This window comes from Equus asinus, chromosome 12, assembly GCF_041296235.1.
Source record: "Equus asinus isolate D_3611 breed Donkey chromosome 12, EquAss-T2T_v2, whole genome shotgun sequence".
Classification (NCBI taxonomy): Eukaryota; Metazoa; Chordata; class Mammalia; order Perissodactyla; family Equidae; genus Equus; species Equus asinus.
Genome location: NC_091801.1, coordinates 69,712,830 through 69,738,659, shown reverse-complemented (window position 1 = coordinate 69,738,659; position 25,830 = coordinate 69,712,830). Strand labels below are relative to the sequence as shown.

The following is a 25,830-nucleotide window of genomic DNA, read 5'->3' as shown; positions in this document are numbered from 1 at the left end:
TCTGGTCTAAGCGCTTTGTCAGCCAGTTTCAAATGTTTCAACATGATGACATTTTCATATTTTCCCATGAAAGAAACAGCCACACTATCAAGACTAAAAGTCACAATGGTTAGAAATATCAGAATTCTACAAGTTGAATGAGTTTATCACTTGGATATAAGCAGACATTCTTAAGTTAGTCACAAATACTAATCATTAAAAAAATTTTTTTAAGAAAAAAACAGGAAAACTTCATATAACCATGAACATATAACTGTGTAATACTCTTTTAAGTACGGCTTAAGTATTAAACCATATTTAAAAATTTTCTTCCACTGAATAGTAGCCAATCTTGTAAAATATTTGATTTTTGGAATTTTCCCATAGATATAAGTAGAAAAGGCAAATAAAGAAACCAGAAGTACAAGACCTCGTATTACACAGGTATGTGAAATCAGTTCAAAAGGGAGTTTCCACTGCTCAGAGGACAAAGGACTTCTCAGAAACATTACTGCAATCATATTGCTCATTTCTTACTCAACATGGTACTGCTGAAAAGGATGTCGCTATGTTCCCACCTTAACTGCCTTATGCGCTGTTCCTGTGACAGCTGGAGTCAACAAAGATAAGTTTGCCTTCTGGAAAAACCAAAATGCCAACCTTCTTATTTTTTAAACTTGCTCTAAAACTCTTCTACATTATCTGATTCTATGAATTTTGCAACAGCTGCACATTAGTTAAAGCGGGAGAATGAGTTACTAAACCTGGTCTAAATTGTAGGCTTAAGCAAATATAACAATAAAAACAAGTTCTATGCAATTTTTAGCATTTTAAAAAAATCTACTCATACTCGAAGGAGGCTTAGACTAAAAACTGAGACCAAAAAAAAAGTAAGAAAATCTAAAATAAATGTAATATCCTAATTAGTGGGTAGCTGGGAAAATATTTAAGATTCCTATTGTATGAACTTCCTGATTAAGAAGAAATTAATAGGTGCTACAGTAAGGATGAAAAAAATATTAAAGGTTAGAGAATAATTTTGACTTTGTGTTTCTATTTCTAGGTCAGTGAGTTGTAACCAAATATAAACAGGAGAGAGGTGTAAACTTACATGATTTATCGCAGACTGAACAGCCTTTACATAATGGTTTAGTTCTCGATCCATTATAGCAAATTCGACCATTGCCTTGTCCATACTGTATTCACTACTCACTTCAGCTGAAAGGAAAATAAAGCAATTATGATTTTCCACTTCAAAGGACATGTTGGGAAAAAGTTGAACCAATACAATCCCTATCAGTCAATGGTCTAAATGGTTTTGTAAAGATACTACATATTTTAAAAAACTTTCTCAATATACGCCTGCTTCATTCAAAACTCTGAGAATCACCCAGTAGAAGGCCCAAAGGTAGAAAGGAAGCCTCAGACTCAGGGGTTCCACGCTGTGCCACTTGCATGATCTTCAATCAGTCACTCACTACACTTCTCTCAGCCTCAGTTCCCTCACCTGTTAAAGTGGCCCCATTATATATCTGCACAAGAACCTCGCAGGATGGTTAAAGATCAAATAAGGAAGACCTCTACTTCTAGTAACAGTAGGTTGGGTTACGTGGACCAATTCTCCTACTGAAAACAACTAAAACTGGATAAAGCAAAAAAAAGAAGAAATCTCCTTAAAAATAAGATAGTAAGAAACAACCAGGGCAAAATTAGGGGAAACCAAAAACAAAGAAGCAGAGCACAGAACACCAAAGTCACATACCCTCCCCAAGTAAGCTGGGCCCCCCCCCCCCAACTCCTCAGAATAAAGATGAACCGGAAGTAATCCCACCCTGCTCCTCTGGACTGCAGGGAGGTTGGCCTTGGCCACTGAGCACACGGGGAAAGAGAGAGAAAAAACAAAGCTCTTTGCAGCCTGGGTTCCCCTCACCTGAGTGGTCTGAGAACCTAAGCTCTGATCATGGTTGTGAGGTGGTGTCACACTGAAACTACCCACAGGTACTCCCTCTGGAGAAGACACTTTCATCCTAGGCCTCAAATAATCCTACAAATAACCATTGAGGATAATGATCAGATTACCAGGGGAGAAACATAAAACAAAAATAAAAACAAGGAAAAAATCTTACAAACCCCCCAAAAACAAGCCACCAAGAATAAGAATCAGCAGAAACAGATCCACAAATGTTTCAGATATTGGAATTATCTATCAATTGGAGTATGAAACAACCATGCTTACTATGTTTAAAAAATCTTAAAAGTGCTTTCACATTGTTTTTCAAGCTTTAAACATATAATTCAGTAGATTAGGAAAAGATGGGGAACACAGGATAATAAAAACTCAAACATTAAAAAAGACGAATGAAAAAATAAAGCTAATTTACTTAAATCACATTTGGGAATGCACATACTCAAAGACTCTTCATTCAAATACCTTAAATCAGACAAATGTCAATACTTCTTGTCTACTCTGAAGAACAATAAGATCATCCAAAAGTCATGAAATAATGTAAAATCCACTTACATTTTAAAATGATTTTCCTAGACTTAAAATTATGCTTTAATTTTACAATAGTCAGTTCTAAGTACCTGCCATAAAATACCCGCTGGGTTAACCTGCTTCTGGTAGACTACCTCTTAGCTTGTACCATCCAGATTTCACAGAATGTACGTGTTATCTCCATACAAGTTTTTTTGAGGCAGGGAGAGAGGCAGTGTTTTCACATAAGAAAAATTTTATTTACATTCCTAAAATTAAATACATTTTAAACAAAATGGTATGTGAGAAAGATCTCAAGTCATATTCCAAATAAAACTGTTAGACTGTCAATCACAGGTCAATGTTTTGAAAATGTCCAAACATCAACAAGGAAGATGTGTTGTTTAGGTGTTGCTGATACCAACGTGTATCTGTTGCTACATATACAATAACTGTTTGTTAAAAATCAGATTAATTGCTTAATGATCAGGAAGAGAATTTTAAACAATTTATATCCTAACACGACGGTTTGTGACACATATAGGCATTTTACTGTATTTAGTTACATTTTAGTAAATTAGTTAAGGGTTGTGGGTTGACCTGTAATTTACTTTAATTTATTCCATTTAAAATAATACAAAACAGACTCCTGGCTTCACACAAGTCTTATCTAGTTAAAAGAAATTACGGTGGTTTTTTTTTTTCTTTTCTTAATGGAATCAGTATATTTTATCGATATTAAATTTTGATACTGGGACCAGTCAAAGAAGTGGGTAAAGCTGGTACTCTGAGCAAAGACTAAGAGCATAAACTGCTTTTTCAAAAATCTAATAATAGAGGCATCTTCAAACTCAACAGAAACCCAGTGAAAGATCTATGGAGTGCAAAATCTTTGAAAGTATATGAAATGAAAGTTTGTCAGGGGCTTAAATCAGTGAGAATTGATATAATGTTGGCAACTTCACTCTGGGATTAAATGAGGTAATTTTTGAAAGCACTTAGAAATGTGCGTTTGACATTAAAAATGCTACGAAAGGGTTTGCAAAATAAAATAAATAAGATGATGGTTCTCATTATCAAGGTCCCATGGATGCTAGTAAGACTTGAACCTATGATAGTAATTTCAAATACAAGGCTAATTTAGAGACCTTCCCTGCAAAGGATAAAATGCTTGAGGGATGGGTCAGTGTTTGATGGCACGAAGCCTAAGGGAAGAATCTTTGGAGGCCAAGTGTGGCTTACGTGCAGCCTCAGCTAAGGCTCCTGGGCCTAAGAATGCTGGGACAAGCTAAAGAACCTAAGTGATGAATAGTGCAGCCTGAGGCAACGACTGGAAAACACCGCAAGAGATCAGGAAGCCGGTCCTGAAAACAACTGAGAATCACACCATACCTGGAAGTGATGCCCAGTCAGGTAACTTCAGGCTAAAGTCAGTGTCTTGGTCTGCAAAAGGGAACAGAGACCCTAGACAAGAACTAGACGAGACTCCCATAATGGAATCTGGAAGAGAGGCATGACTACATCCATTTCAAGTAGCAACCTACCACAGCTATTTTAGTATTACTTTTATGATTCTTTTTATTCTTGTTATTCCTTATTTCTCTTATTATTGCAATAATAACTTCTTTTTAAAAATGTTATTTGTGTTCATGTTCCAGAAACACCAGGCTAGGAAAGGCGTAGGGGATCTGTGTCTTGTTCCTCTAAAGAATGGAGGTGGGGAAAGAAGAGCAGAGTGTTGCATGAAAAAGGCCAAATAAATCCGCGAAGAACCTCTGGCGGGGTGGGGGGGGGGGGGGGGAGGCGCGTGGGGCGGGGTAAACACACAAACAGGGAGTTGGCTGTTGACTACAAGTGGCTGGGGGTAATGGGTGGCTATGGAGGGACTGGCCAGCCAGAGGTTCCCCACTATAATCCCACTATCAAAATTCTCCCACTCCTACAGTGAAACCCTTCCTCAAAATCCACACCAACCAAATCCTACTCATCCTTCAAGGGCTGAGCGTAGGCACCAGCTGCTTTCAAACTATACCAGCTTAGATCTCACTTAATTTATCTTAACAACTATACTTGATACTTTGGGACTTTTAACCATAAACAATCTTGTCTTCTTATATGCATATATCTCATTTCTCCAAACAGATTTTAATCCATTTGAGGGCAAGAATGATGCCTTAGTGCTCTTGAGAGCCAACAAAGAATGACAGCAACTATTCCTTCAATATTCTTATATGGTCATTATTTAATAAGTTTGGAAATTAAACTTTCACCAAACTATAAATTGTCCTGCCTCAGCTATTCAACTGAATTAAAATATGAAGAAGACGTATGATATAAGCTTATTTGCATATTCTATTTTCATTGTGATCTTTCCATAGGAAAAAGGCTGGCACCAGCACTGCTGGGAGGAGGGAGGCACAGAGTCACACAAATTGTCACTGGCTAATTGCCCCGAGGAACTCAAGGGTGGGTTTGGAAGCTTTTAACTGTTTTTCCAAATTGTTTTTGTTTCCTTTTGTTAAGGAGATGCAATCACCAACCTCCCTGAACCAGCCCAAGCTTCACCACAAGAGGATGCCTATGACCCTCGGCTTATTTCTAATGCTAAGATCTCTCCAGGAGGCACTTAGGCATTCTTACTCTACCCTGCAGTGTGTGTGGAAGCATGTTTTGCAGTTGAGCCTGCACAAGAGAATACTCACCTCTCCTTTTGAATATTCATTACCCATCCAAAATAAAACGCCCCTGCTTCCCTTTGTTGGGGCCACCATGACTCTGGAAATGATTCCTCATGGTCCCCTATTTGCTGCAAATATACTTTACTTTGTGAGACAACTAGTTCTGGTGGAGAGTCTGATTTAACTTACCAGGAGGGAACCCACTTCCGTTCAGTAATAAAAGGATGTTAAAATTCACAGAATGACAATTCCAGAGAGGAAAATACTACTGTACCACACCTCTGCAAGCCTGGCATTAGAGAAGATTGGTGCAGATGATAAAGCATGGAAAGTAATGACAATAAAAAAAATACATATAATAATAGCAGCTGTAGCTAACAATTAGTAAGCATTTTATCGTGTGCCAAGACTGTACCGAGCATACCACATTTACATTAATCTCACAGCAACATTAAGAGATAGGTAGTTTTACCCCCACTTTACATATTAGAAAACTGAAGCACTAAGTAGTTCAAGGAATTTGCTCGAAGAAATAAAGGTAGTGAGTGGCAGAGCAAGGCCTCCAACTCAGGCTTCCAAGCTGCAAAGTCTGTACACTTGCCAACCTGTGCTAAAAGGGGCTTAAACACGAGAACGACAAGCACCTCCAACTCCTCCATGAATATCCAGGGAACCAACCCTCATGGGGGAGAAAATCCGTTTCAGGTAGGACACTGGCCAACACCAGTCAAATGCTATTAGGCTTGGTCCTGGAAAAGCTTTTCCAAATTCCTTAAGTAGAAGACACCGACCACGAAAAGAAAATGATTTGGCCCGTTTAGAAGACTACTAAATTTTAATGTTGGTGAAGAGAGTGACCATTCACATCAGCAAGGCTAACTGGAGGGGCTATAAAAGCAACCAAGTCACTGAATGCTAGAATAACTAAGCTCTAGCTGCTGAGAAGTCAAAGCTGCACTAGATCGAGAGCACCAGCAGCAACCGAGATGGAAGCAGCAGGCACGCAAGGGCAGCAGGAGAGAGACGTTTAAGGGGAAGGGAAGAGTCCTGGAAGGATGCACACTACGGAGATACTTCTGAGTGGAGCCCAGTGCCAAAATCATTTCTATTATCCATGCTTTTGACTGCCCTTCCCCGGCCAAGCATGCCCTGGGGAGTCTAGGAATATTCGCATTTCCTTGATGTGCCATTCGATAAGAATTTATTATAATCAACCCTTGCTTGTGTTAATCCAATGAACCTAAGTGATATATTGGAACATTCATTTACAAGCCAATAAATACATGGAGCTCGTGGAGAGAAGTCGGTGACTCTGTGAGACCTGTGTAACCCATCTGGCACACTAATTAAGAAACTGTTCCAAGAAGTCAGTACAACAACCAGCTGCAATATGTCCCCCGACTCCCACCCTAGTAAATCAAGTCCAGAGGGCACAGATAATTTCTGATTCACATCACAGAATTATAACTGTTTCTGTAAGTATGCCAGTCCCAGAGCTGTCCTCCTACAAATCAGTGTGTCTGTACCCAGGGACCCTGGTCAGCACTATCCCAAACACTATGGACTGCTAATAGAACCCGAAGAACGTTTAAGTGTTATTTAGACCACGACGGGCCATAGAACTAAACCTATTCTTCAAAGATGGTTTTGGTTTCATTTTGTTTTTTCCGCTTCAGTGCCAAAGCCTAGAAAAATACAGAATGCTAATCACGGAAGGAGGGCTTCTCTTTAGACCAAAGTGCTCTGATATTTATACAATATAAAAAGTACCTGAATGGATGCAGTTGGCCTGCATATGATTTCCCTAAAGTCCAACACACCTATAATTAGGCAATCTAAGCAGCCACACTATTCATTAGACACGTCATCTGTTACTCAAAGTCAAAACGCACTAACAGCAATATTCTCACTACCAGTATTCTCTCTTTTTGAAGTGTTGCATAGGCACTAAAGTTACATGATCAGTAGGACACCACGCAGAAATGGAATATTTAGTATTGCAATCAAATTCAACTTAAAACAAAATTTATGAGACTCCAATGAGAGGAAGATGATAGCTGAGGTAGGAACAAATATGAAAGCAAAATGATTACCAGTATAAAAACTAAAAATCAATACAAGTTGTCTTTAATGTGAAAGACTGGAGCAAAATGAGGGAGAAGAGCTAAGTCTGAGACAGGAGAGAAAGAGAGGAGATACACTAGGTATTTTTACAGATGCAGGCAGACTCATATAAGACAAATTCCAGGTCCTCTGTGGTTAAAAGGTGTAGGTAGTAGGCCTGCAGCATACGGTAATTCTTATGTGGCACAGTACGGACTCATGAGAGTTTATTCAGGGTGAGTTCCAAGATTGTTTAGGGTCTATTCATACTTATTTGTTCAGTATAATGCCATTTTCTGGGCCACAGGTTAAAAATGGGGGAGCAGGAGATTCTTTATCTCCGATAGATTCTTTATCTTGGCAGATTCTTTATCTTATCTTTCCCAAGTCCAGGTGGGCATGGTCAATAGACCAGTCAAGGCTTTGTTTCAGACCAGCAACCAGTTCAGTGAGAATGGAGGGTTAGTGATGCACCTAAGAGATGCAGCTTCTTGACCAACTATTCTAAATAAGGTCCCTCCCAAGCCACAGCTGTACCATAGCTGCAGCCTAAGGCATGCACTAGAGAGAAATAAACTCCCTTCCCCGAGGCCTAGCCCTGAGGTTTGGGAAGCACAGCTGAAACAGGTCCAGGAGCACACAGTACCCAGAGCCAAATAAGTTCCCTCATCATCCCTCAGGTCTTCACTAGAACTGCCTTCAGTGAAACAGACATGAAAATGAAGACACCTACTCTTCCTTCTCCCTGGCAAGTCGGAACACATCTCTGTGCTACCTCTCTACACTACCAGATGTCTTTTTGCTTTGCTCTGCTGTTCCCTGTGATTTTAGCCACAAGGTCCTTTTCCAGACTCCTCCCTAATCTCCAGAATAGGACCAAATGCTTCCTGCCTTATAGGTCCATAAAACTACTTTACCTTTGCAACTAGGACATATGTGCATGTGTGTGTTAGGGAGACACATCCTCAAGACAAACTTCACCCACTGAGCCCTTCCAACTTTTTGTCCCTAATTCAATTGCACAGTTTTGCTCATGGCCAAGTTGTTTCCTGAAATTCTGTCCTAAACAAATAAAAATGGCAGCATCAGGTGTTTTTTATTCTACAAAGTCATGTGCAGGCATGTCTGAACAGGAACAATGCCAGTTATATACAGTTGATTAAATTCAACTCCATGCATTTTATTAGTCAAACACCAGACTAAGACAAAGCAGCCATTTAGTGTTCATATGGGGTTGCAGACTCCAATTCAACATGAATCATACACTCAGAAGGATCTGATAAATATTCACTGCCATAAAGTATACGTGTCCCTTTTGGCAAAGAAGGAGGAAAGGATAGGAGGCAGGGACTCGCCTGATTGTATTTTGAATTTCCTAAAACAGATGGGACATGTGGTAGGGGGATTTTATTTCTGAAACAGAGAATAAATATTTCCCAATCTCTTCAAACTAAAACTTGATTCTTTTATGTTTTGTAAACAAGAAGTGTCTTCTTTTTGGGCAAACTCAAATAAATGACAGTATACACTATACTGCCTTTCTCTCCCTCTGCAAAAGAAAACCCCTTCCTCTCTTAAAACACAGCCCCAACTATCTCTAGCAACATACACTACACACACACGTACCTCTACGAGTGGGTGTGTGTCTATGTTTCCCTGGCAGCCTAGTATTAAGCAATCACTATATATTCATCAGGAGTCGAATTTAATGACTTACTGCTTGCGCGATATTTAATAGAAACTTGGTTACTTCGCACTACAGTGTACTTCAGTCATAATTATTCCTCCACACAGATATTCATGTGGTAAAATTAAAACTGAATCCACATTAGAAACTGCCTCCCACCAGAAATAAGTGGAGAGTGTAACATCTATGACACCAGCTATTAAGCAACTGGTTCTTTTACAAACACAGTGAATATGGGGGGGAATCTTTGAGAAATATTGACCTTTATAATCATCTTTACCCACCTATACAATTTTCTTACCATAATAACACAGAGGAGGGAAATTATATAATATAGTAACTCAAAAAGCCAGCTCTAGAATTAGATTACATTCAAATCTAGGCTATACTACTTGCTAGCCGTGTAACATTTAGCAAGTAACTTTACTAGAGTTTCAGTTTCTCTCTTCTGTATCATGGGTACAATAACAGTATCTAACTCATAAAGTTGATAGGAGGGCTAAATGAGAAAATGCAGGTAAAACGATCAGCACAGGGCCTGGTCTACTGTAAGCACTAACAAAATATTATCTATTATAATTATTACCCAATGGATAACTGCGCTGCAAATGTACTTAGTCTAAATGCCAAAAGCATTTGCCCTTAGAACCACAAAGTATCAAGTGAAGATCAGCTCCTTCACTCTCTCAGCTGTTTTCATTAACTTGAGACCAAAGCATTAAGTTGAACTCACAAAACTGCAGTGCTCCACAAGAAGCTGTGTAAACACACCCCTCCACACTACTACTGTCCAGAAACTCATTTACCCAGCAAATGCTTATTCAGCACTTACTACATGCCAGGCAGACGGAAAACATCCTTTGAAGCAAGAAGGAGCAGATACCGCTGCCCACAGAAGGTAGAAAGGTTGACAGGTGAGGGGGCAAATGTGAACTGCATCTAAAGGATGAGTGTGTGCCAGATGTCCACCAGACTTGGGTAGAGGCTAACCAAATGACCTCAGGCCCCTCCAAAGAGGCTGATCTAGAGCTTAAATGGTCAAATGGAAACACCAGGAATGAACAGAGGAGAAAGACATAGATTAAATCTTCACTGAGCAATGACTACATGCCAGGCACTTTGAACATACTACTCATCCTAGCCTGTTACAACAATGTGAATTAGGTATTATCAAACATAATTTTGAGATAACGAAACTGACGCTTACTGAGGCTAAATCATTTGCCCCAGGTCACAGAGTTAATAAACGGTAGTGTTAGGAACTGACCTCAGGTCTGACATAAAGTTAGTATGCAAGGCATGTGCTACAGTGTTTGAACTACCACACAGAAATAAATAAAATACGCTTCATGAAAAAGTCATGGAGTAATGAACGATCAGTTCTCTAGCTAAAGGAATTCTCCTAAACACTACCTTCTTTTAAGAGAGAGAAAGTGAGAGACTGAGACTATTTAAGTCAATCGTTCTACCCCAGAGTAATGAAGACCATCTTTCATTATATAGACAGATATTTCCTTAGAATGTGTAGTTCATATTCTATAAATACCATGGTAAAGGTATAACTCAGAATATTGCTTGTAGTCAATTATATGAAGAATTAAATTCATAAAATCATAGAACTCAGTTTCTGGATAAAATCTAGTCTCTACCAGTCATCAAAAGCACTATGACTTCCAGGATATGGGCAACTATCATTTTTAAACATATCTACAGACTTCTTCTGGCTACCTATTATAAGGCCCTTGAATCTTGAAGGTCAAGTCTGTCTTTTATGTAACAAACTCGTATTCTGCACCTTTATTAACCATTTCTTCCAGTCTAATCCCTGGTACACTGGAAAGAAATAGTGAATTCAAGGCAGGAAGCAATATTTACAGCAGCATTTCTCAGCCAACATAATTTCAATGACGGCCATTTCTCTCTGCTCTTCAAGTCCTTGGCTGTGCCCAAGTTCTAGCCCAAGTTAAGCCAGGAGGCTTAAGAAACAGAGCTTGGGTTTGACTTCTGGTTTCAGTATCAAAGCTCTGGCATGAATTTGTGGCAGCAAAGACAAAAGGAAGCGAGTGTTAAACCTCATGTGAATACTGAGAAAATTAAATGAGACAGTAGGTAAAGCACTCAACATGATGTCTTAAACACAGCAGACTCAATAAATGGAGGCTGTTTTATGTTAACTAAGTGTACTTTGCAATATTTTCCCAATACAAATCTTCTATTTCACTTAAGCTGGTATCTACTGAATCATGGAGTCATCTCACCTACTTTTTAAATTAATAAAGCATATAGTTAAGAAATTAATCAAGCATATGTTTGAAAAATTCAAACAGTACAATAATGTGGTGTCTCCAATTCCCAAACTCCCTCTCAGTGGCAACCACTGTTACGAGGTTCTTGGGAATGTAACCTCATGGAAATACCCTATGTATAAGGCATCCTCTTCTTAGGACTACAGAAATTAAAGCACTTATAGAAGTAGCAGAAATAAGGAGTTAAAAATGGCCAAACCTGAGGAAAAACTACTCTCAGAATGCCTCACATTGAAAATCATGTCAATACTCTCCCAGTGCCCTAGGCTTCAGTAGGTACCTGAATAGAAAGAACAGGGAGTGGCTGCTTCAGTTTAGTGTCAAAACATACATTCTAAGATAAAACATAAAGGCAAACAAACATATTAAAAACAAGAAAGGAATGATGCTAAAGAAAAAACAGAATATCAGTGTTAGAGGAGAAAGTTTCATTCACTCACTGAGCAAATATTCACCAAGCACAGTCCATGGGCGTGGCACTGTGCTGGGGCCCTGAAGAGAAAAGGGAACTAGGGAAACACTGTACTTTCAAAGGGCTTTGACAAATGTCCAGTCCATGCAGAAGTTTCTAAAAAGCCCTGGTATGACTATCTGGCCTTTGTTTGGCTCTCAGGGTGATGAGAAAGCTTGTTCCACTGCTGAACAGCTCTAATTATTATTAGAGTCCTTCCAAAGAGAGAGCTGATTAAGCACCTCCCCAGAACAATTCTAGGAAATGACAACAATAAATCTGCATTGCTCTTTCACACATATTAACTTACTTATACCTCATAACCTCTGTCTACGTGATTTTACTCTCTGTTTTATATGGCTGAGGAAATTGAGGCTCAGAGAGGTAAAGCGATTCCACTCAAGTCATGCCTCAATACAGAAGTAGGACTTGAATCTTGGTTCTCAACTCCAGAGCTACAGAAGAGCTACCTGCTGGCCCACACAGAGTCAACCTTCCAGATCACAGTCTTTCGAAGATCTCAAGGTGGCTACCGAATATCTCCTACCCTGCAAGTCTTTGCTTCTCCAGGATAGATAATGACTGTCAAGTTCGTTCAGCCAAGCTGACCTGCCTTCATTTAAAGATGCCTCATTTCCCAGTGTCTCTTTTTAAAGATGAACTCCAGAATAAAAAACAATAATTACAACCATGGGGTTTACCAATGAAGACTATGATAATACTATTATTACATGTGTACCACTATGATCGTGGCTTAACCTTGTCAATAAAAAAAACTCAACAGAAACTGCTATTAAGGCAGACCTCTCCTTTCCCGTTAGCACCACTGAGTTTTCCAATCTAAGACGGAAAAGACTGTTAAAGGTCATGCTTCTGAAATTCGGTATTCCACTGCATTCAGCAGGGGGAGGCATTTTGAATTTCAATATGTCATCTAATTATCAGCTAGCTTCCCCTATTTCCTGTGGTCCCTAAGTCTGACAACCTCGCTTCTCTTAGTTGTCTTTCAAAAAGTTATATAAAATAATAGCTAACATTTCTTGAGGACTTACTATGTGCCAGACACTATGCTAAGCAATTTATATGCGTCATTTCATTTAATCTTTACAATAACTCTGTGAAGAAGACACTATCATTATCCCCATTTGAGGGGGAAAAATAGGCTCAAAGAAGTTAAGTACCTTGAACCAAGGTCACACAGCTAAAGATATGTAGAGGGAAGACTCAAATTGGGGTCTATTAAATAACAGAGTCCATCCTCCCAACTACTTCAACATCACCCTTTGGAAATCGTAAGACTTTGCCAAATGCCTTCCCGAGATCTATCATATTAGATTAAAGAACATCTCTACTGTACCAGGGCAGTCACTCTAGTTAAAACTAAAAAGAATAAAAGAGAGGGTAGAGAGGAACTAGGATGATCAAGAACAAAAATATTGTATAAGTTCATAAATGACATAGCTCCTCAAAGAAAGGTTAATGATCTTTTGCTTACACATAGATAGCAACTACCTTAGACCAGCATTTCACTATACTCATTTTAAGTAAATTTATACTAGGGAACAGATTAAAAATGGGTCAGCCTACTTTAAAATAGAAAGTTAATGAAGGTACACTTTAATTAAACAGAAATTAAGTCTTTAAAAACTATAAACATGAGTTCAAGGAGATCTGATAAGAAGTTAATTAGATTTATAAGACCTGTGATGACAGGGACTGTAATTTCTCTTACTTACCTAACTCTCAAATGTTGGTCTAAATGAGACGTATTTTGTTCTAAGAAACATTTCTTTACGGGAAGAGTGGAAGGACCACAATCACAAAAGAAGGGAACAACTGTATCTCATATTCCTATCTGTTGGAAGACAATTTCTATGCTTATTATTTTTGGAAAGTAAAATAAATCTGATTTCATGAAAATAATGGCAAATCAATCTGTTAAAACTTAAATCACTGATAGCTCAGAAAATAAATCTAGCATAAGTTACTACAAACATCATAACTGCCCCATCTGATTCAGCATATTTCCTTATAGTTGTATCTCCATATAGTGCAAGTTCCTGAAAAGATGTCTCAGAGGTTTAATAAGGTAATTCTTATTTTTTCTCATTATTTATCTTATATTTCTAAGATGTTGTATTTTCATTTTAACTGATTTAAATCAGTTGTGACTCCCAATACTGTTTCGCCAGCTTTCAAAGCCTCTTTATCAAAGAAATAATGATCAATAAACACTTAAATCTACCAAAAACGGCTCAGACAACTCTTTGTTGAGTGAAGTAAACTATTTCTGTAATGCATGCAAATTATCACCCACTAATGTATCTGTTTCTGGATAACAATTAGAATGAGCTGCAAAGTAAGAAATAAAGAACTATAATATTCAATGAGTAGCTGGTTGTGTAACACTACAGTAGTATTTTTTTTTTAGTGGAGGAAGATTCGCCTGAGCTAACATCCATCGCCAATCTTCCTCTTTTTGTATGTGAGCTGCTGCCACAGCATGGCCACTGACAGATGAGTAGTGTAGGTCCATGCCCAGGAACCGAACCTGGGCTGCTGGAGCTGAGCAAACCTAACTTGACCACTAGGCCACTAAGGCTGGCCCTGCAGTAGTATTGAGAGACTGGGAGGTTCCAATCAATCACATCCCACATATATGCACCCAGTCTCCACAACCAAACAGAACCAAACCACATGCAAGACCTAAATCTTCAAGTCATCTGAGACTCCTCCCTCTGAGCATCCTCTACATCGAACTAGTCACCAAGTTCTACCAATTTGGGCTGCTCAAGTTAACTATTACCTCCTTCCCAACTTAAGGTGCCTTAATTTCAATCTTGATTGTTTCTTCCTCAGATTATTGATTTGCTTCCTTAGTAATTTCCTTTTCCAATCTCTTTTCCCTATAATCCTTCTTCCATGTTGTTACCAGTTCTCCTTTTCAAGAACAAGTCTGTTACTCTCTTGTTTACCAAAACCTATGATAGGTTTTGATGTTTACCAAAAACCTATCATAGGACTTCCACTTCTGGCCAAGATAGAATAACAGGAACTAAATTTATTCTCTTGCCTTAAGCAACAAACTAACTAGCTACCTAAATAACAGTTTGCAAGACACTAGACATCATGCAAGGAAGAGGAAGAAGAGTGACTGGAAACATAAGTGGGACCTATAATTGTCCCACCTTACCATCTTGAGGGAGTTTCCAGGCTGCAGGACACAACCAATCAAAATCTCAGTGGACTTTTTTTGTAGAAACTGACAAATTGATTCTAAAATTCATATGGAAATTCAAAGGACCTAGAATAGCCAAAACAACCTTGAAAAAGACAAAGAACGAACACTACCCGATTTCAAGACTTATTATAAAGCTTCAGTAATCCAGATAACGTGGTATTGAGGCAAAGACAGACGGGAAGACCAACAGTACAGAATAGAGTCCAGAAGTACAAACATATATATATATATATGGACAACCGATTTGATTAAAGAGCAATGGCAATTCAGTGGAAAAAGGATAGCCTTTCAACAAATGGTGCTGGGACAATTGACTATCACTTACCAAAAAATCCCAAACAAGAACAAAAACAAAAAAACTTTGATCTATGCTCATACTTTGCTCCATATACAAAAATTTAGTCATAATGGATCACAGACCTAAATGAAAACCTAAAACATTAATAATGCTTCTAGAAAACGCTATAAAGAAAATCGTTGGGAACTTGGATTAAGCAAAGATTTCTTAGATACAAGACCGAAAGCACATCCATTAAGAGAACAAATTGATAAATGGGATGTCGCCAAAATTAAAAACTTATGCTTTTTGAAATAATCTAGTAAGAGCACAGATCAGGAGAAAATACTCATAAGTCATCTATCTGATAAAGAAATATATTCAGAATATATAAAGGACTCTCAAAATCCAATAAGAAAAAAAGCTCAGTAACAAATCAGAACAGAATCTGGAAAGACACTTCACCAAAGAGGTGAATGCCAAATAAGCACATGAAAAGGTATTCATAACGCACATTAACATACTATCGGCTATCCCTGCATATTTATTAGAATGGCTAAAATTACGACTGCCCATATCAAGTGTTGATGGGGATGTGGAGTGACTAGAGAGTTACCTTCACGTATTCCACACGTAGATTCATAATTTTCAGACAACTCTATTACTAAAAAAGTACACTTTACCATATAATTTAAGCCAAATTTAATATAACAATCTTATCATAATGACTCAGAAGGGATTTCAAATATTATAACGTCTCTTGGCATCATCATTAAGGATTTACGGAAACATGAGTCAACTGAAATTTCTTATGTAACAGACATCAGCGAAACCAGCTTTCAGGCTATAATTAGCTCACAAGAGTACGATTGCTTTTTATTATTTGTTTTCTCCAATCCAGCGGTTCTCAAAGTGTGGTCACCACATCAGCAGCATCAGCATCTCCTGGGAATTTGTTAGAAATGCAAATTCTCAGGCCCTATACCAGACAATGGAATCTGAAACTCTGGGGTGGCCACCAGCAATCTGTATTTTAAAAGTCCTTTAGGTGATTCTAAAGACTGGTAAAATTTGAGATCCAAAACCACAAATTGTCTTTCCCCCAAGATTCTTTCAGAATTCACAGAATTTTAATATAAAAAGGAACTGTTACTTCAAATCCATGTTTTCGATAAATCTAGAATTCAACCAGCTGTTCTCCTATTTTTATACTCCTAAATTAATTTAGTCCCTTTATTAAGCTAGAAAATCAAAACGGAATGTAAGGTCCCATAAATAATACATTCTACAAAAGCCATTGTTTTAAAACAAACTTTTCCACTTAAATATCCTAGTCATTTACTCACGTCTAGTTTTGCAACTGCACCCAACATTCCTTCCAAATTTACTAGATTTCAGCTACAAATTGTTACCCTTCAGTGAACATATGTGCAACTTTTAATTAGGTTCACCCAAATGGAACGGATTTTGAAAATAATTCTAGTAATAATTTTTTAATATTTAATAACTATCATAATGACAGTTAAGTAAGACATAAGTAGAATGAAAGTAGAAATGGTATTGGACTGAAATCAGGACACCTAGGGCTGTCGATAATTTGTTCAGAGACTTTGAGTTAATAACTTAATCTTTCAGAGCCCAGTGACCTCACGTGTAAGAGGGACTTGGAGAAGACCTCCTACGAGGCCATTTCAGGGCGGAGTCTACAAATCTGTGATCTGACTCTTATACTCTACAGTACTATACTTTTCACATGAATACAATGTTGCCAAATTATTTTCTTTAATTATTACATCCATTTTTAACAATTTTAAAATTGATTTAAGATAAATGCCTCTTAGGATTCAAGAACATCACTATAACACTGCTTCCTAGAGAACTGAACACAGTAAAAAAACGAACACACACAAAATTTCAGTTGCTGAAGCACCAAACGGCAGTGTGATTTTAGCAGTCTCTTATTCTTTCTTAGATTGGTTAATTTATCTCTGAAACCATGGGAATGCATGGCAGGAACTCACAAAAGCAAACCTTTCACAACGTCGTTACATGGACTCTGGAGGCAGACTGTCTGGGTTTGAATTCTACCACTTAAGAACTTTTTGTGATCTTGGGCAAGTTATTTAAGCTTCCTAAACTTAATTTTATCAATCTTCTTAATGAAGATTTATCAATCCTTTCTTAACGAAAGGATAATAGTATTTTCTTCATACAAATTAAATGAGCCAGTTGACAAAGAACACTTAGCACAGAGCCCAGCACAGAATAAACACTCAATCAGCATTAGATATTTTTATTAATATTACTTGCAAAGTCGACATTCTAATTGGAATGTGTCAGAACTGATCTGGAATTCAACTCAGTGAATACACAGGGTACACCCACTTTGTGCAAAGCACCCCACCATTCAGTATAGGAGCAAGGGTTCTTGATTTCAGGATGTATTAGAATTACTTGGGACACTCGTTTAAAATGCAGATTACTGGGCTCTGCTTCCAGAAGCTCCAATTCTGCAATTTTTAAATAAGCATCCCAGGTGTTTCTAAGGCAGGCTGTTGAGGACTGCAGTTTGGAAACATTTCTGTAGGGGTTTCAAAGAGAAAGAATCACTCCCTTCAAGCACTTATAATCTCCAAGCATTTTTCCCATTTCAGAACTCATTGCAGCTACCACAGCGTTGCTCCTGTTGGCTGTGTACCATGTACACCTAATACGGTCCTTCCATGCAGATTCCATTTGCCTCTAGATAAGTTCCAATATCTATATCCTGATGCAATGATATAATTCAACTCTTTACCTTATATTTGAGATCTGCCAGATCCTCGAAATCCCAACACCTCCAAACCCTTGACACTCCTGAAGGTTCCTGACATAAGGGCTGTTCCTGACTCTGATCACAGGAAATTCATTAACCCTGATTGCTGACCTATAAACCTGACCATAGCTTCATTCACAGTTCTGGTCTCAGCCTTACACCTCCAGCACTGCTGCCAGCAAACGTCCCAGTATGTCTTCAGAATACTATATATTTTCAAAAGAGATTGCAATGTATCAAAACTCTTATAAATTTAACTCACAAAACTTTAATGCATGCAACACAACAATAAGGCAACAATCAGGGATCAGGGGATCCTGGGATGGAATGTAGACTATGACACAGGAATTTAACTGTATCACAAATGTTTGATATAACCTCACCGAAGGGAGTAGGGGGAAAAAGGAGCTGACCTAAGTCACCTTAAACAGTGTTTTGACTGAAAACTGTAAGACTAAAGACAAAAAGCCAAGTGTACATAAAACACCGGCTGGCTGATGATGTTGTTTGTCGTGGAGTACAGATTAATAATAATTCTGAAACTGCTTTACATGTACACTGGGGTCAAACAGATAAGTAAATAGATGGCAGACACTGGGAGCTAGGTTTCTTAATGTTGGAGAGGAAGTTACGGATAATCAAGGGAAGAAGAGTAGCATTTGACCACGTGGTACCAGACTGGAGTTGAAGACATCAGTATGAACACGTTTAACTTACTATAGCTACAGATGGACAGGCACAGAAACAATGACAGATATGTGTGCACACATGTGTAGGTATACGTACATATACTTGCTAGCTCTGTTTGCTAAAAGGGCCTAGAAGCAGTAACATTCTGGTAGCAATAAGCACACCCAGTACCCAGATCTTAGTTTCTAAATACCATTCTCTGATAAAAGGAACCAGAGCTCCTTGGAGAAACTGCTGATTCTGGAGCTGGGATAGGGAAAATACAACTCCTTACAGAAGAATCCCAAATAATTCATGTAAATATTTATCCCTCCAGGAGTGGAGCATAATTCTCCCCCCGAGTGTGGGCAGAGTTAGTCACTTGCTTCCAAAAAACAATATGAAGGAGGGGGGGAGGACCTTTACAGTAAAGAGACCTGACAAACACTACTGAGGCCAGGTGATCAAAGTCAACATCACCAGTGAGTCATGTTGATGACATGTACCCCCTTGGTACGATGTGACGAGAAGGGTACTTGACTTCTGTAATCTTCTGTCCAAAAGTACATAACCCCTGTCTAATCATGACAAATCCAAATTGAGGGACATTTCTCAGAATACCTAACCAGGATTCCTCAAAACTGTCAAAGTTATGAGAAAAACAAGAAAAACTGAAAACAGACTAAGAAGCGTTTAAGGAGATGATGACTATAAATGCCATGTGGTATCCTGGACTGAATCTTGGACAATGTCATAAAAAAGGACATTAGTGAAATCCAAAAGGACTAGAGTTTACTATTTAGTTTAGTCAACAGTAATGGACCAATGATGTTTCTTAGTTTTGATAAATGTACCACAGTAATAAGATCTTAACAACGGGGGGAACTGGGTGAGGGTATGTGGGAACTGTGCACTCTCTGCAACTTCCGTAAATCTAAAATTACTCCAAAATAAAGAGTTTACTTAAAGAGAGAGAGAGTATGCACAAAACCAAGTGAAAAAGGGACTTCACAAAGAAGTGAGGCTGCATTTAGAAAAGTCTACATGATAAAAAAATATATATAATTAACTGCTGTTATTTGGTATAAAGAATTTTACTTGCATGTAACTAAGGCATTGGTTAGGCAACATTATTCCAGCAACTTTCTCTCTCAGGATTTTGAATACTGATGAAACACACACACACACAGCCAAAATCTCTCCCCAACACTATCTTCAAAATGAAAAGATTAAACGGACTCAAGTAGGACTATGGCAAATAAACTGAAGTAGGAATCAAGAAGCATATTTATTAACTAGTTATAGTCTTAGACAAGTTACTTTATCTCTCCAGGCCTCAGTTTCCTGATCTGTAATAGAAATAGAGTTAAAAAGATCTTTAAGGATTCTTTCAGGGCAAAGATATAATAACCTACAAAGGTGACTACGAAGCTCTTTGAAACCAAATTCTGCTAAATTTCCTCCTACCCTCCAGCAGCTCCTTCTCAATCTCATGTCTGAAACTTCAAGCAGCAAGCCCTCATTACATGGCTTCAATTTCCATGTATAGGCTATTTTCAAATCCATACCTTTATCCTGAGCTCAAAGACCAACTACTTATTGGTCACCCCACTTGAAAACTGCTAATTGGTCATCCCACTTGGAGACATGTCTAAAACTGAATTCATTTCCCCCAAAAAACTTATCCCTGTCCTCGGGGTCCCATCTGTGGTAAGCAGAATAACGGCCCCCAAAGATGTCTGTGTCCTCATCCCTGGAACTTGTATGTTATGTTACACGGAAAGGGGGAATTAAGGTTGCAGATGGAAATAAGGCTGCTAAGCAGCTGACCTTGACACGGGGAGACAAATTATCCTGGATTATCTGGGTGCATCTAATATAATCACAAAGGTCCATATTAGTAAAGGAGAAAAGCAGGAGAGTTAATGTCAGAGTGATGCAGGATGAGAAAGACTCAACTGGCCAGCACTAGTTTTGAACATGGAAGGAATGCAAGCAGCGTCTAGAAGTTGGAAAAGGCAAGGAAATGATTCTCCCCTAGAACCTCCAGAAAGGAACACAGCCCTACTGATTTTAGCCAGTGAGACTCATTTCAGACTTCTGACCTCACGCTCTCTAACAGAATAAATTTGTGTTGTTTTAAGCCACTAAGGATGTGCTAATTTGTCCCAACAGCAATAGCCAAGTAATACACCATATTAGAACACAGAGCCTCTGTTAACACGGATGCTTAAGTCAGAAATGTGAGTATCACCAGTGACTCCCTTTCCCTCAATTTCCAAATTCAATCAATCATTGAGTTTCATCAATTATTCCTCCCTTTGTCTCTTATGAATCTGTTTACTTCTCACCAACTCCATATCACCTTCTGAGTCCAAGTCACAATTATGTAATGCCTGAGGACCACAGCAACAGCCTCCCAACTGGTTGGCCTACCTCCAGACTCATTCTTAGGAGGTCATTTCCCACATTACAGCCAGAGAATTAATGCAAAATACAAGTTATCTCATTCTTATTTTAAAACTTTTTAATAGCTTCTTACTGCCCTGAAATCAAACTCCCTAATTTGACTTATGAGAACCAACCCCCATTCTGGCCCTTTCCTATCCTCTCTAGCCTCTGCTCAGTACACAATGGACATATCTATTTTAGTCACTGCTATTATTTCCAATACCTAGCACAGGTAGTATTAATCCTTTTGGTCTCTATATGAATGCTCCCCCTTCATTTAGAGGTAGTATTTATTCTCTTCATCCATGAATTGAGGATGGCCCTGTGATTGCTTTAAATAAGTAGACTCTGTGGAAGTGATATTCTGGGACTTCTGAGGCCAGGTCTTAACAGGACTGGCAGCTTCTGCTTCCTTCCTCTTGGAATGGCTACCATGCTCGGAGAAACCCAAACCACATGGAGAGGCTATATGAAGGAGAATCTTCAGGCTCTAGTAAACAATTCCAGGTGAGCATCCAAGCAACAGTCAGCACCAACTGCCAGCCATGCAAAAGAGCCATCTTGCAAGTTTCAACCCAGTGGAGCCCCCAAATGGCTGCCATCTTAATTGATATCATGCAGAGTGGAAGAACCTCTCAGCCCAGTTCAGTCAACACACAGAATGATGAGACATTGAAAAAAAGAAAAAACAGTTTGTGGTTTTAAAACGTTAAATTTTAAGGTAGTTTCACAGCACTATGGGCAAATGCCAATGTGAGTTCAAACCCCACTCCTGGTCCCAATTTCATCTATTGCTACTTAGCAAATTATCCCAATAAACTCCATCTCTTGATGCGAGGAACAGCATGCAAGCACAGTGATGGGAGGATTTGCTAAGGGTCATCAGTGGAAAGAAGTGACGACAGCACATGATACTCAATACCTCTAATAAATGTATGAGTACCTGTCCTGTTTCTTAAACCTTAGTTCTTTTCCAGATCTAGATTTAAAATGTGTCCTTAATGAAAAAGAGAAGTGAAATCAGTCACCCGTTAAACTCTAACAGATAAAATCAAATTTTGGGAAATATATTTTCCTAAGGATCTTTTGTGCATGGTGTGCAACTGGGACCAACAAAAACCATTAAATAAATATAGAACAAAAGTACGTTAAAATCCCTGTTTACATGGTAGTCATTTGCTCTGCTTGTGCTATAACTATATTAAAATGTGAGGAGTGGATTACGGGAAGGATTTTGCTTATATTTTGAGGGTTCTGCACTGGTGATATGGCCGAGAGTGCTAAGGATGAGAAGCAAAAACAGTATCTTTGGAGTGAAGATGCAGATATTTGTTAAGTACAAAAATGAAAAGGAAATTACTGTAACATACACTAAGTTAACCAAAAAATAAAAGAGGAAAGGAAAGAAACTGCTTCACAGCTGAGCATCTGAAACAGCCCTTAGACCTTGCATGGTCATTTCTGACATCCATCTGGGTCTAAGAGAAGGTTTCTGAGTGTTACAGGGATTTGACATATGAAACTGCTAAGGTTCATAGAGGAACTACTATTTGTATCTTGCTTCCCAATTAGTAAGTACCTCAACACAGGTGCAGAGTGCACTTTGGAAATTTTAAAACTAGAAACAAGTTGTAGATGACGACACTACCCATTTCAGTATTAAGTTCCAGCCAAGATCCAAATGCCCTCATAAACTCAGCATTGAGAGACTAAAGATAAGGCAGATACAGGGTAATTCTTTTAAACTCAACAAAATCCAAAAATACCTAGGAACTCTGGAAGGCTCCTTTTCAAGATGACAGAGAGCACTAACAAAAACTGCATCTTCTATGTAGCAGATTACATAATCTTTCTTTAACTGGTTTAAAAGTCTATTTAAGTCTGCCCCACAGGAGCTCTGATCCTTTTTGCTTGAAATTAAATCCCATACTAATTTTTCTGAAACTAGAACACATTTCAACTTCTTAGACTAGATCATAAATGTCACTTTTTATCCTATTACGAAGATAATGCCCATCCTCCCCCACCACACAAACACAACTGGCCCTCACTCAAGTCACATCTCGGTGCCATTCTCCATCCCAACAGTAAGGTATGTGCTTTAAGTTGTTTTCCCACTAATTCTCTTTATAACTGAAGCAAACGTGTAGAGACTGACCAGCCAGGCTGAGAAGTAAATCCTGCATGACAAAGCTTATAAACTGTCTCAAATGAGCAACACTCGTGAAAAGGAGATATTGTCCATATTTTACATGCAAGGAAAAGGAAGCTCAAAGAAGTGAAGTAACTGGTTCAAACTCTCACAGTGAGTAGATAACAGAATTCACATTTTAACTCATGGCTATCTGTACAATATCAAATTTATACAACACCAATTTTCTACATACTAGTTCTGAGCCAAGAGCTCCAAAGGATCCAGTTCTCTCACCTGCAAAGGGCCCAAATAATTACTAACAAAAATAAAATAACTGACCAATAAATTGTGAGTGCTATGTGCCAAGCATAGCATTTTATACACATTACTTAATTCTCACATCAACCTAAATAACGTGGGAATAAGGGAGATGTGTGTGGACACAGTTAAATACTCAGTAGACATTAGTTGATATTTTATAGTATTATCCCCATTTTACAGACGAGGAAACCAAAACTTACTTAAAGTCACAATGCTAATAACTGGCAGAGCTGAGTTTGAACTCAGGTAACTTGATTCCAAAATGGTTCTTAAAGCCCTAAGTGCATCTGTCTAGCCAACTAAAGTATTGTGCTGCCCTATTTGGCAAAACGAGAAGAAAGGAAGCCAGCAGCAACCTTGGCCTTCCTACATTGCAAGATGTATTACATCTTCTTGATGTAGTAAGTGCTGAAGCTAATCTTCAGTTGAACTACTTGCAGTTTCCTGAATATGTCAGGTGTTGGGAAATGATTCTTCATGGGTCTCACACATCTATGAACATCTCATCAGCGGAGGCACTAACTGCCCTTTCATTCCAGACTATCTTTTCAAGGACGTTTGTGTAAGGAACAAAGCTTTGGGAGACTTGAGTTAGTGTCTCCCTCCAGAGCAGAGGGCAGTGTAATAAAGATAAGGTCTTCCTCCAGGACAAAAGTCAGGCAAGTTTACTGCCCATTATAAAAATCTGGATTCCCTAAGCTCAAGGTTCTGCAGCTGTGACACAAACCCACTGCAACGTCACCCTGGGCCCTTCCATATCATCCCCACAAGGACTTGGGGTGGAGGGCAGCAAGGCAAACCTATGGGAACACGATACTCACACTGCTTATGTGCAAAAGTGAGAAAGGCCTCTGTCTCTGACCCCAGAGTCTCCTATCTCCTGCCAGCATCCAGGAAACTATGGCAGGCTAACTTGTTAGCTTTCAAGTACAGTAAAACCACAGACCCTTCACAGATCTTGACACCAAGCTCTTCACATCTCTTCTGACCTCTGCTTCCCTCAGAAATACTCTCTCCCACTCGACAGGGAACAGCTACTCATCTTTTAGTCATCATCTCGTGTATGAAATTTCTCCTAAAGGTCCTCAGCTAGAATTGACTACTAACTCCATGGTGCCCCCATTGTTTCCTGTAAATAGGTTTTTATAGCAACACCTTTAAAGCGTTATTACACTTACTTATTTGTGTGTGTGCCAGTTAATCTATCACCTTTTAGCTTAAAATTCACCTTTTAATACACACTCCTTAATAATGGATGAAACTGCTTTAAGTATTTTTCCTTAGAGTGAAGATGTTAAGCTTTCTCAATAGAGGGTGCTGGAAGGATGTTGTACGAGGAAAAGAGTTCTCCAGTTACCATTATTCCAAATGATGAAAAACTGGATGCTTTTGCCCTAAGATCAGGAACAAGATAAGGATATCCGTTCTCACCACTTCTATTCAACATTGTACTGCAGTTTCTAGCCAGGACAATTAGGCAAGAAAAATAAATAAAAGGCAACCAGATTGGAAAGGAAGAAATAAACTATCTCTATTCACAGATGACATGATCTTGTCTACAGAAAATCCTAAGGAATCCAGTTAAAAAAAATTAGAATAAACGAGTTCAGCAAGACTGCAGGATACAAGATCTTGCAATGAAGAATCTGAAAATGAAAATAAGAAAACAAGTCCGTTTACAATAGCATCAAGAAGAATAAAATGTTTAGGAACAAATTTAACAAAGGAAGTGTAAAACATACTCTGAAAACACTGTTAAAAAATTGAAGAAGATCTAAATAAATGTTAAAAAAAAAAATCCTATGGTCATGGATTAGAAGACTTAACATTGTTAAGACAGTAACACTCTCCAAAATGATCTACAGCTTCATGTAACCCCATCAGAATCCCAGCTGGCTTCTTTGCAGAAATTGATATGATGATCCTAAAATTCATGCAGAATTGCAAGGGACCCCGAATATTCAAAACAATCTTGAAAAAGAAGAATAAAGTTGGAGGACTACACTTCCTGATTTCAAAACTTACTACAAATAAACAGCTACGAGACAGTGAGGTACAGGCCTAAGGACAGGCATACAGAATTCCACCAACGGAATAGAATTGAGAGTTCGAAACTACACTTGTGTGTCTATGGTCAACTGACTTCCAACAAGGTACCAAGACCATTCAATGAGGAAAGAATGATGCTGTGACAACTGGATAGCCACATGCCAAAATATGACATTGGATCCTTAACTCAAAC

The 25,830-nt window shown here is 38.5% G+C and overlaps 1 protein-coding gene across 1 annotated transcript in view; it reads right to left on the bottom strand.

Moving 5' to 3' along the window:
- The window catches only part of NSMCE2 (NSE2 (MMS21) homolog, SMC5-SMC6 complex SUMO ligase), a 226,004-nt gene that overhangs the window by 174,108 nt on the left and 26,066 nt on the right, over positions 1-25,830 (bottom strand). Inside the window, exon 3 of the mRNA XM_014854041.3 lies at positions 1,091-1,197. Coding sequence (XP_014709527.3) covers positions 1,091-1,197 — 107 coding nt within the window. The remainder of the gene's footprint in view (positions 1-1,090; positions 1,198-25,830) is intronic.